General features: G+C 39.0%; 1 protein-coding gene across 5 annotated transcripts in view; it reads left to right on the top strand.

Moving 5' to 3' along the window:
• The window catches only part of LOC144021954 (CUB and sushi domain-containing protein 3-like), a 1,200,535-nt gene that overhangs the window by 803,914 nt on the left and 383,410 nt on the right, over window positions 1–13,211 (top strand). For 4 of the 5 annotated variants that reach the window (XM_077526258.1, XM_077526261.1, XM_077526260.1 and 1 more), the window contains exons 38-41: window positions 4,280–4,398; window positions 8,696–8,765; window positions 10,923–11,039; window positions 11,992–12,201. In XM_077526258.1, coding sequence (XP_077382384.1) covers window positions 4,280–4,398; window positions 8,696–8,765; window positions 10,923–11,039; window positions 11,992–12,201 — 516 coding nt within the window. The remainder of the gene's footprint in view (window positions 1–4,279; window positions 4,399–8,695; window positions 8,766–10,922; window positions 11,040–11,991; window positions 12,202–13,211) is intronic. The other variant, XM_077526259.1, reaches the window with a different exon arrangement.

Raw genomic sequence — 13,211 nt, forward strand, 5'->3', positions numbered from 1 at the left:
GGGCCGGAAACTTTAACTGTGGCTCTGAGCATGACGTCATGCGCGTGCACGCTATTGTCCCTGTTAGCTCTCGCGATTGTTCACGCAACTTCACGGACAGGACAGCTAATTCAAGATGGATTTAAAGAGACCTGCACCTGATACGTTTCAATCCCTTGTGGAGACTCTACGGAAGACAAAGAGAAGTAAAAAACTTTCAGACCAGCGTCACGGGAGGACGAGGATAAATATAGGAGCAGCGTTCGTTAGGTGGAGAAAGCTATGAGCTATCCTGGGGATGAAACGGGACCCATAGCTTGCTGACTTTTTGCTAAAAAGGTAAGACTTCGTAACGAAAATACGATAGGGTCTATTTATGATTAGCAGTGCAGAATAAAACTACCACACGGTCGCTAACTAATGTCTCCGCACTTGGGCATATTAGCAACACACTGCTATCCTCAATGTCATCGGATTCACGGGATGCACTATTTACGTTTGGAAGGTTGTAATTACATAAGCTTTTGTCACTCAAAATGACTTTCACATACAAAGTAACTTGAAGATTAATATGTTTCTTACCTCTGTAGACATTATTAAGCCTATGAAAAAGGCGTTGTGTTCCGTGTTGATGTTTGTTAAACTAACTTGGAGGTTTGCTCATGCCCGAGAATTCGCGCACCCCCCTTGCGGTGTGCACGTCGCTGGGGTCAATTCCACGTTTCGCCAGAGGGGTCGCAAATGTGCAAAAACTCTGAATCCTGCTTCGTGCCCCTTTAAGTACAAAACACGACATAGAGTGACGTACACCCAAAACTCAACATCATGTGACACCGTTTTGCTGAAGTACATATGGTCCCGCGTGGTGTTGGGGATTACTTTATCACATGGATATATATGTAAGTCTGTGCCTTATCAATCTCATATCGCCAGAGTAGGGAGGCAGAAGGAGGTAGAAATGTTTTGGGGAAATGAGGCGACGTTTGGAGAGTTAGAGCATCTACTTATTGTGACATCATTGTCGTGCTTAATGAATGAAGCGCCTGCGGGGCTGAATTGCTAATATTGTCACAAATGTGACCTGAATAGTAAGTAAGCTTTATTTGTACAGCGCTTTTCACACAAAATGCTTTACAGCGTTAAAAAACGCACACATATTCACACACAGCAAATCGGGGTTCAGTGTCTTGCTCAAGGACACTTCGACATGGTCACCAAGGATGAGGATTAAACCCACAACCTCACGGATGGGAGATGACCACTTTACCATTGAGCCATGCCGCCCCTAACACCTATTGACCATTTGCACATGTCGTCACTTCCGCCATGGGAACGCCCCCCTCCTGAAACTATGGATGGCAAAAGAACCACTTGCCTGGATTGTAGGAATTGAAAAGTGTACAGCATTAAGTCCTTTGTCTAGTCGATTCAATTATAAAATGGTCATATCTTGCTGTGCGGTCGGTTGTACAAACAGACAAGGGAGTAAACCAAATGTTGCTTTTTACCGAATACCTACTAATGAAGACAAAAGACGTCGATGGATAGCGGCAATCAACAGAAAGGACTGACAGCCCACAAACTATTCACGGATTTGCAGCGAGCATTTTTTACGAGGTTAGTAGATCAATTTTCATACATTTTACTCGTAAATTTACACTTACTACATACTAAGGGTGTTAAAAAAAAAATCGATTCGGCGATATATCGCGATACTACATCGCGCGATTCTCGAATCGATTCAATAATCGGCAGAATCGATTTTTTTATTTTTTTTATTTTTTTTTTATTTTTTTATTTTATTTTTTTAGGATTCACACCTTGAGCATGGAAGAATGTTATATGAACGGAACATTAAGCCTTAATATTTTATTTTAATGCTGTTCAAACATGAAACAGATTACAACCTCTATAAGACTGAAATTTCAGATAAATAAATAATACATTTTCATATAAATCTTACACTCTACAAGCTTACTGATTAGTATTTTCTAAATTTGAATGAAAAAAATCGCAACAATCGACTTATAAATTCGTATCGGGATTAATCGGTATCGATTCGAATCGTGACCTGTGAATCGTGATACGAATCGAATCGTCAGGTACTAGGCAATTCACACCCCTACTACATACACTCTAACAATGATGACTCTAACTCTTAACAATTGTAACAGGGGTGTCGAATTACATGTTTCAAATTAGGGGTGGGATGATACGGGTAAACCATGATTTGATACTGTGACGATATTTGGCTCACGTTATCAATAATATCACGATACACAATATCTATGATTTTTGATATATTGTAAAAAAAAATAAAAAATAGCAGTATATCACAATATGTAACTGAAAAAGCCAATACCCATATAAAGGAAAATGTCTAATTATGCATTTATTCAATGCCAAAACTTTGTACAATGTACAAAGTTCTGCATAGTGCCTCACTGCCTCTTAAGTCTTTTAACTGTAAACATTGTAAAGTGAGACAAATTAAAATGCATAAACATTTATAACATAACACTGTACAACTGGACACATTACATCGATATCTACCATCAGTGTATCGATAATTTATTGCAACAGAGAGCGCAACAATATATTGCGATATCGATTTTTTCTCCCACCCCTATTTCAAATCACATTAACAATCGTTAATGTGAAGGTGGCTTGAGCCACGTAGTTAGCATCCACTCCAACTGCACACACACAACTTAAGTATACCTTCTTCAAAACTATTAAGTGCATCTGACTGAAAATACTTGACACCAGGGAAAGCACCCCAACTCGGCACCCCACAGGGGGCCCAGGGAGCGGCCAAGATGCAACCGCCACCGAGCAGACAACGGGGGGGCAGAGCCACCCCCGCCCGTCCACTTCCATTCAAACGTCATTTCCTTCCGCCGTCCATGGTGGGGCAGTCACGTGATCACGTGACGTCGGTGCAAATGGTCAATACCGAATACTTGATGTTTCAATTGAGTTATCAATTATACTTCATCTATCACTATTATTTGTACGACCAATAATCAAGTTTACTTTAATAAATGAAAAAAAAAATACATTGTGTTACTGTTCAGGTTAAGAGGAACATAACATTTGGCAATATAAGCTAATTTTTCCCTTGTGTGTAAATGTATTTGAATATTTTGGTCATTTAATTTATGGTGTACAGCCTAGGATTATTTATTTACTGGACCAAATATCAGTTCAAATATCTGAAAAACACATCTTGATTACAAATGTGAATCAAAGGCAGTGATCTCCCACTACAGAGTGAAAATATTTCACATTATACCCCACGCTAGGTCCTGAGGTCCTCGTTGTAAGTTAACGTTACCAGCTATTGTTGCATATTTTGCAATTTTTTTTATCTCAAAATCATGATTAAATAAATTAATCCCCGATTTAAAACAAAAAAAGTAACTTAAAAGTAACTTAAACTCGAGTAACTCATTACTTTACACAGACAGTAATATTGTAAAGAAACTTATTACTTTCAAATGCAAGTAACTAGTAATATGAAATATATTTTGGAAGTAACTTGCCCAACACTGTTATATGTAACAGCTTATGCAGGTGTTGTAGCTTTATTGGTGCAGACGTTCTTTTTACAAACTGTATGTGTACGTTGTGCCAAGTGTGAATGTTCTGCTTATGTAAGTCGATGGTATATGTTACTGAAGTGCTTAAACACTTTATACGTGTATATACATACACATATATAACATTTTCAGTTCTATATTGTTAAGATTTAAGTATAAAGATTTAAGAGACAAGAAAAATTATACGTTTATTTCTGAATAAAATATACCCTTGTTCTTTTTGCTTAAATGTAAATGGTAAGTATGCTGCATTTGTGTGAACCAGGGATCCCTCTCACTTTTAATTTATTTACATCGAGGACTGGGCCTCTCCTGGCAAGTAATTCTGCAATCACTTTGTTCCACTGGAGCTCAATATTCGTGCCAAGTAATCCTTGCGGGGGTTGTTTTGTAATTTCACTCTGATAGCTTCATACAACAGTTGGAAGACTGTTACAATTAGCTCCACTAGTTGACTAACTTTTTTCAACATTATGATGAGGGCAACAATTATACTCAATTATTATGTAATTAAAAGAACATTTAGGTGAGGCACCGTGTAATTACATGTTGAAACATTTGGTTTTAATGGAATGTTTCCACAGCTGCTGGAGCTCTTAAATCTAAACCTTTCGCAAGTGTGATAAGCAGGTGTCGGGTGCTACATTGGACAGAAGAATGATTGCTGTCTACGCATGTGTGTTGGACTCTTTCCTAAGCAATAGGTTTGGATTCCTGCCCTGAACCGCAGCCCCCCACTAACGGCCACAAAGTTGGAGACCGCTACACTGTAGGAGACATGGTTTCCTTCCAGTGTGATCAAGGCTTCTCACTACAGGTAGGTGAAAACCAATGCCAATGCTGTGATTAGCGAATCATATCCACCTGACTTGAGTGACAATTTGAGAAAATAGCCTAAAGCACTACTCTTTCAAGGCAGCATTAATATGTATTTTAGTCTATCTGTGTTTGCGTGTGCGTGTGCATGCATTCGTGTGATCATCCACATGGCAACTTCAGAAATGTGTCTGGATTATAATAATTTGGATATAATTTTATGCCTAACAGTAAAAAAAAAAAGAAAAAAAAAAGACGAATAAAAAAATGCATTCTAATTTAATTTAGAGCAGGGATAAATGCGGGAGAATCTGATTATGCTCCACTGTAAATATCTAACTTGGAAACAACTTTACTAATGCCCAACCACCCGGTAGATGACATCATTGCTCCATTTTACACAAAATAAACAGTTTCTGAGTCCATGGGAGAAATGGCTGTATTTTGGCAAACTTACCATTTTCGACTGTCAATTATAACAGAACGGGACGGGGCAAAAAGTAGAGAGTTGATTCTGTCATTTGGTAGATTCTGTTTATATATAATTATTGAACGTAATATCGCGTGGGTATTGAAAATTTTGAAATTTTCTAAAATGGCTGGTAGTGAATGAGTTAAGAACTGGTTATGCCACCTTGGTTTTGTGTCAATAAATGTATCCAATGCTAAAACCATCATGTTTACCGTAATTGCCGGACTATAAGCCGCAACTTTTTTCACACGCTTTCAACCCTGCAGTTTATACAATGATGCGGCTAATATGTATTTTTTCTGACGGCCTCCAGGGGCGCTCGAGCAGAAAAGATAAGAGTGAAACAGGTGGAATATATGTTTCGAGGAAGACGCAAGTTTAATGTAACTTTGCGCTTTGTGCATGAATAAAATTAGCATGAACAGACCCTCATCAGGGAAAATACAAGAAGTCTCAGTCTCAGTGACTTTTACCGGTATGTTATTTTTAACCAGCCCTGTTAGTGACTACTGTATTGCTTCTGTGTTACTGCCGTGTCACAGGCACTGTTTGGAAAGAAAAGCTAAGGTATATTATTAAACCTTTGAAAATTCTTTCTGTGTACCGTCTTTCTTTGTAAATATCTCATGTTTCAATGTGGGGACATGCGGTTTATAGTCAGGTGTGGCTAATGTATGTACAAAATGCCTTTTCCTTTAGAAATGTACTGGGTGCGGCTTATAATCAGGTGTCCTATATAGGCAAGGCAAGGCAAGGCAAGTTTATTTGTATAGTATAGTCCAGCAATTACGGTAATTAAATTTTTTAAATGATGATTGAACATTTTAAATGTTAAAGGTATAGTGGAGATTTTCTCAAGAAGTAGAAGCCAAACATCTGTTTGTCACTTTTTAAAAAAAATGCACATGCCAAAGATCATCCTACCTGCTCGACTGCTCGTCTGAAGGAAAAGGCTATCAAATGTTGTGAGCGTGCAAGCTCTCTTCCCTGTGCATACACGGCTGTGTTTACACTACAGTCTCTGCAGCCGGCCTCGCTTCATAGACGTGTCCTCTTGCGACTCTCAGCCATTTTCAAAGTACGTGGTGAGATTGGTGGAGCTACAATGAATGGCTGAAACCAAAGCTCACCGGCTAATGCTACAAACGCTCGAAGTGCGCATGCGCAGCTAGAAACGAGCACGCACAAGGCTGTTACATAAACATTTCTCCAGATTGATTGACAGTGTGGAGGACCAGTAGTTAAAATGATCCACCCAGAAAACGCAGCCAAAAAACATTGTCCACTGTACCTTTAATAGCGAAGACAATTCTTATAGACAGGCCCACTTATTTACACTTATACACAAATAGACTGCATAACGGTTAAGACAAAAGTGAATTACGATAATGGAATGCAGTAGTTAAGACTCTTTGACAAATTCATATTTATTAGGAAATAATACCATTTTACTTTGCTTCGCAACTAAGCAGAATGCTTGATTAGCCCCGTGAAGACATCGAACTTAACTTAAATTTCAATGTAGTGATAACGCCACCTACTCACAAAAAGAAATAATTTTCATTTTCTTCGACATTTTCCTCCAAGTGGGTTAACCAGATCTACCTCATATTTGATCGGAAGAGGTTTTAAGGAAGGGGTGTCCAAACTTTTTAATTTGAGGGCCACATACAGATAATCAGAAGAATGCAAGGGCCACATAATGTTATAAAGAGAAATGGTGTTTAGTCCTAAAAATTCCAACCATCCACACACACAAGCACACTTAGGGCCCAATTAACCTGCCATGCATGTCTGTGGAATGTGGGAGCAGACCAGAGGACCCGGAGAAGACCCATGAAGGCACGGGGAGAAAATGCAAACTCCACCCAGGAAGGCCAGAGCCTGGACTCGAACCCGAGTGCTCAGTACTGGGAGGCGGACGTGCGAACCACCCTTGCACCGTGGCGCCCTGTTTTTCGACACCCTCCCTCTTACTTTGACAATCTCCAAACATTTTTGTTTTGTTTATTTTATTTGAACTGAGTCAAATGCCATTTTTAGCATATGTCGCGGGCCACTGAAAAATGGACGGTGGGCCGCAAATGGCCCCCGTAGTTTGGACACCACTGGTTTAAGGCCTTCATGATTTTAAAACACGAAGTTTGTGAGTTTTCAGTCAGAGAAGATAAAAGCTTTTTTTTCTTTTCAAACTCAGTGCGGGTAAATGGAACAGTTAGCAACAAAATGTCATTTGAACGCAAACTGTAAGAACTAATACTTATCTGTGTGATAAAGTTGCAAATGTAAAAGGGCACTAGTCGATAAAAGTGTACCAGTGAGCCAACCTCCTCGTAGCCAATGGAGGCCATCCCACTCAAGAGTACACTTCATAATGATGTGGCTACTTTATGACTTTACTAATAAACCTCAGAAAAGCATGGAACACCGAATCGATCTTTGTCAGACATTGAGCTGAAGTATTGATGTAAAACAAGTCTCCATAATCTATGGTGGATTAAAAAAAAACTTGCTGTGAAAAGTCATTTTTAAACTTACAAGAAAACCTAAATTTATTTCTGAAGAAAAAAAAAAGTTGTGTGTTTGTCAATATCTTTTGTCATCTAAATTACCCCTTACATCAGGGGTGTCAAACTCATGTTAACTTGGGGGCCGCATGGAGGAAAATATATTACCAAGTTGGCCGCATCTGTAAAATAACATTATATAAGCAATTACCGTCATTTATACGCAGATTTGTGGACCAGCCCTAAATTACGGAGCTCAATTGTAAACATGTTGTTCCGAAGAATAACACAAATGCAAATGAAACGCGGCAACACTTTGCCGGTATATGTTCCGGATGTGTTAAAGCGATCTGTTTTGCATATATATTGTTCCCAGAATGCATTATGTGGCGCAGTTAATGACGTTATAAGGACGCTAATCCTTGTCATATCTATTTGTGTTACCAGTAATTGAATTTGTGTTGTATTTAACACGTTTATGCCGGTCTATGATTTAAAAAATAAATAAATAATAATAATTAAACAAACCGTAACTTTAAGTTAGTTAGTGTGTAAAATGACGACATCCAGGACGATTACCCCGTACAAGTTGTGCATTGCTCATCTGAGGACTACTTTTGAAATTACAAATTTTATATATTTTGATTATGGCCGGCTGATTAATTAGTCCGACATTACAATTTTTATAATTTTTTTAACTTTACAAAATCATCTCGCGGGCCGTAAATTTAACACCCCTGCCTTACATAAAAATACCTGTCAAAAAAAGTCTAGCTACTGCTAGTCCCTAAAATAGGGTTGTTGTTTTGTTTTTGTTTTTTTACAAATATATCTTGTATTGGTCACAGCAGTGTAACTGAATCCAATAGTGTCTGATCATTTCACACTGTGTTCGTGAGATGACAACAAAACATTTTTGTAAATATGTGTATGGTTTTAATATAAGTGCGTACATTGTGTGTATGTTGTGAATGAAGTGTCATTTTGCAAACAGTGTGGGAGTTATATTAATTTAGTGTGGTGTTTGGGTAATTGTGGCAATATTTTTGAAAAAGTTGTCAAAATTGTGGGTAACCAGTAAATAAAACAAAAACAAACTAATAGTCACTGCCTGAAGACACCTACATGATATTTGGTTAGACATATAATGCCACCTAGTGGTGACAAGTAATGCCTTTTTTTATTTTTATTTTTTTGCTTCAGACCAACTACAAAAACTTGTCCTACACAATGTACAAAAAAAATGAAGATGTCTGCTTTTGCATTTGCATTATTTCTTTCTTGGAGTTTGGATTGCATTTTTCTGTTTTTCCAAACAGGGTAATGCATATATTACGTGCATGCCTGGTCCTGTCAGAAGGTGGAATTACCCTGTACCATTATGTTTAGGTAATGTATTTCCTTCCGTTCATATTTGAGACAGCATCAAAAGCCTTATATAATATTTCTTGTCCATATTTGTCAACTATAATAGAAGTATAACCTGAAAGGGGACTTGCAATTGTGTTAGGGAATTAATAACATCGCAGTATACTCAGGGTAGCCAACATCTCGGCTGTGTCGGCTTGCATTTGATATGAATGAAGGACTATGACTTTTCTATTTTCCCGTCAGTTGAAACTCAATCAGGCTTTTGCGCCATCTGAAGTATTGTTTAATTTCTGATATCCTTTATGGGAATCAATATTCTGCCCACATACTTCCTCAGATGTTGGCTGCCACACTGATAGAGTCCGATTAATAACCAAACACTTCACTCACTCTTTCGACGTCTCACCATTATAATCCCCTCCAATTACAAATGTTAACAAACACTTGTATGAACACGCAGGAGAACGCACATTGCAGTTCTTATGTAAATGTTGTTTCCCTGCGGTGTTCACAGTTCACTCCGCAAATCCCAGCATTAGTTGACAGAAGGACCTTTTTTGCACTTGTGTGCAATAGGGATGTAACGATATCCAAATATCACGATACAATATTATCACGATATGAAGATCACGATACGATAATTATTACGATATTGTGGGGAGGTTGGCGATACAAAAAAAGGTCACAATATTGTAAATAAATGAGCTCACACTAAAAAAAAACCCACAACATTGTTCTCTTGTACAATACCGCAATGAAAAATATCATAAAAATATTATAAATATTACATATTAAAATTTATAAATATATATATTGAGGCACTTACTTGCTAATAGGGATGTAACGATATCCAAACATCACGATATGATATTATCACGATATGAAGGTCACGATACGATAATTGTCACGATATTGTGGGGGGTTGGCGATATTTAAAAAAAAAAATCACATTATTGTAAAAAAAAAAAAAAGTGCTCATACTAAAAAAAAGCACAACATTGTGCTTTTGTACATAGCCACCTACAATCTCTAATAACAATACGTACTGAGGCACTTACTTGCTAATGCAAGCACACATCGATCGCTTCACAAGCAAATTAGGTTCCCTTCATCTGACAATTAGCATAGATTTTAAACATAAAAGGCCAAAACATCCCTAATGAAAATTAAATTGCACTAATAAACTAGCCACTAGATGGTGCTAGAACTGCACAAATGGAAATCAACCTGATGTTTTTAACAAATGTGTTCCTTTTAAATATTATGAACATGACGGCGATATTGTGGCAGTTTTAATATCACAATATCACGATATTTCCCTTATCGTTACATCCCTACTTGCTAATACAAACACATTGAGTTCATACACATATTGACTCGCTTCAGAAGCATATTACTTATTATTCATCTGACCATTAGCGTGGATTTGAAACATCGATTGGCCAAACATACCTTGTGAAAATTCAACTGCACTAAAAAAAACTAGCCACCAGAGGGTGCTACAACTGCACAAATGGAAATCAACCCAACTTTTTTAACAGATGAGCTGCTTTTAATATCGTGACATGACGACGACAATATATTGTGGCAGTTTTAATATTGCGATATCACAATATTGTCGGTATCATTACATCCCTAGTGTACAACCTTGTGGACTCAACTCTTTGCCATACTGAACCTACTACCCACTACTCTGGTCTGTGCCTCATTTAAAAACAAAGAGGTCAAGCACATGTCCACATTGATTCAAATCCCACAGTAGTCTTTTGATGTGTATTTTTGCTTTTGGTCTCCAAAGAACTGACATAATTACTACAAATATGCACTGGTATTGGAAAAGGAAAAGAGAGATGATTTACTTCCAAGTTCACATTGATTTCTCCTGCAGCGGCAATCACTCCTCACCTAGGTGTTTCTGTAAGAACAGGGCTCTTCCTTATGGGAGTGTGGGTAGTGAATAAGTCACAAAACAAATGCAGACAATGGATGCATTGGGTGGATGACCTAAACATTGCTTAGTAATCATTGGTGCCATCATGTAGATGGGCCCTTGTTTCATTGTTATTCCAAGCCACCACCAAACAGTCAATGAGTCTTTGGGGCGTAGTCCACATGGGTAACTCACTGTGTTGTAGAGAAGTGACATGTTCTCTCTCTTTGATTGGTCTCCCTCAGCTCAGTGTGGCGGCTCTATGTCAGATTTCAGCGGCGTCATCCTCAGCCCAGGTTTTCCAGGGAATTACCAGAGCAGCCTTGACTGCAGCTGGAGAGTTCGGCTTCCTATTGGCTTTGGTCTGTTACAGTGACCACACTGCTCCCATCTGCTTATACTGTCCTCTCTCTATAATGCCTGTTCCTCTACCTCCCTATTTGTTGTGCTGATGCTGCCTTTATATATGCTTTTAAAATCAAGCTATACTTGAATACTACAATACTTTCCATTGATAAGGGATTTATAAAACCTCTAAACCAATGCTTCTCAAATAGTGTGGCGGGCCCCCCCCAGGGGGGCGCGAGGCAACATCAAGGGGGGCGTGTTTGACCTCGGGGAACATGCTTTTTTATTTTGATTTTTTTTTACTGTCCTATAATGAAGTGCAATTGCACCTCCACTAAATTAGGAGGCAGTTGCACTCTCATTATTGGTAGACTGTGCGCAGGGAGCATTCGCTCGGTGGTGTAGGGGTTTTGTTTGCACTGAGCATGCGCACTTTGCTGCAAAAAAAAATAGCACAAATCATTTTATATATTTTTGTTTTGCGGGTTAAAGTTTGTTTTGTTTGTTTTTTTTTTAAATATTGTGCTCCTGAGTTAATGTTGGTGATCAGCTTGAATGCATTATTATTTATTGATTTTATGTAATTTTATTTTTCCATATCATATGGTATGACATGGTCAGTCAAAAAATGCTTATAGTTTAATTAAAGATTTAATTTTATTTTTGAATTTCAGATGCACTTTAAACCTTTTCTGTTACAGTTAATAAAGCTATTCTTTGTTGTAAGTTGGTCCATATTGCTTTCTTTTTTTATTTTTTTTATTCTCTTTTATATTATTAAGGATACAGTGTTATGCAGAGGTGTGCTTATAACAATTTTATAGACAAATGATACTAATAATTGAGAAGCACTGCTCTCGACAGATGTAAAATGTTACCAGTCGCATTGATTTTTCTGGATAACGCCTCACAGTGGCAATATGTGACTTTGATTCTATTTTCTCAGATTCTTTTCTGATTTTTCAGGGATCCATCTGCAGTTTTTGAACTTTTCCACGGAGCCAGTTCATGACTATCTTGAAGTACGCAGCGGGAGCTTGGAGACTGGAACCGTGATTGATCGGTTCAGTGGCTCACTGGTACCCAACTCTCTGTTCAGCACCACCCATGAGACTACGCTCTTCTTCCACAGTGACTACTCCCAAAACAAGCCTGGTTTCAACATTGTCTATCAAGGTAAGGTCAAGTAACTAAAATGTACATTATTTTATTGTTGTAAATATGAAGTTTAATGTAAAAATAGCACATAGGGCTATATTGAGCAGTTGACTGGGTGAGTGTTCAATAATAATGGCTACTTGTAATAATTGCATTAAAACACCTTTTATTAACATTAAGGGCTCTGTTTTCATAGACAGCGCACGTGGTCGGGCGTAAAAGCCGGAGCACCATGATTTTGGCAGACCGTGCTGCACCATGCTGGGAATTCTGGCGGACCAGGAGCATTTTCTTTTATGTGCATTTCAGTGGCTGAAAGTAGACAAAACTTTAGACCACCTGGAAGTAGGTCTAAGTTGTGGCGCAATTTTGATGAATTTAATCGAGATGCAGTCAGATCCCCTGATTTGTGTGTATGTCATCGTAGTTCATTCATAAACAGCATGCATAGAAGCCTCTGAATCATTGTAAAAATCAATTTATTTAACGCCTTTGCGTGCTTGAAGCGATTGTAGTTCTGCTTCCGTAATGACAAAGACTTTGCACCTTTTGCACACTGATTTTAAAGGCAATGAGAGGAGCTGCTAGTGGGCTGTGTTCAGCCTACAACGACGTAAACACACATTTCTTTTTCTTCTTTTTTTTTTGTCCTATTTACAAAGTGTATAGTGCAAAACTAGTGCAGTGAGTAAGAGGAGCGACTAGCGGGGCCTCTCCCAACCCGGTGCCCGCCCTCCAGCACCCATCCCCCCGCAATACCCCCAGCAGTCCGAAGGGTGGACAGGGCCAGCGCAGCGGGGCTACTGGACAGCCCTTTGGCCACCGGAGAGCCCTTTGGCCACCGGAGCCTGCCCGGGGCGCCAGGAGGTCTACCGGAGCGGGGCAAGCCGCAAACCCCTCCTGCCTTGCCCCGCCCGGCCCCTGGAGCCTGACGGTTGGGCCGGGGAGGGGGCCCCCGGGCCCAGGTGAGAGGGTGGGAGGCGGACAGGGAAGCGGGGAGGGGGACGAGGGGAGGAGACGACAAGAAA

Source organism: Festucalex cinctus, chromosome 7 (assembly GCF_051991245.1).
Source record: "Festucalex cinctus isolate MCC-2025b chromosome 7, RoL_Fcin_1.0, whole genome shotgun sequence".
Taxonomy (NCBI): domain Eukaryota; kingdom Metazoa; phylum Chordata; class Actinopteri; order Syngnathiformes; family Syngnathidae; genus Festucalex; species Festucalex cinctus.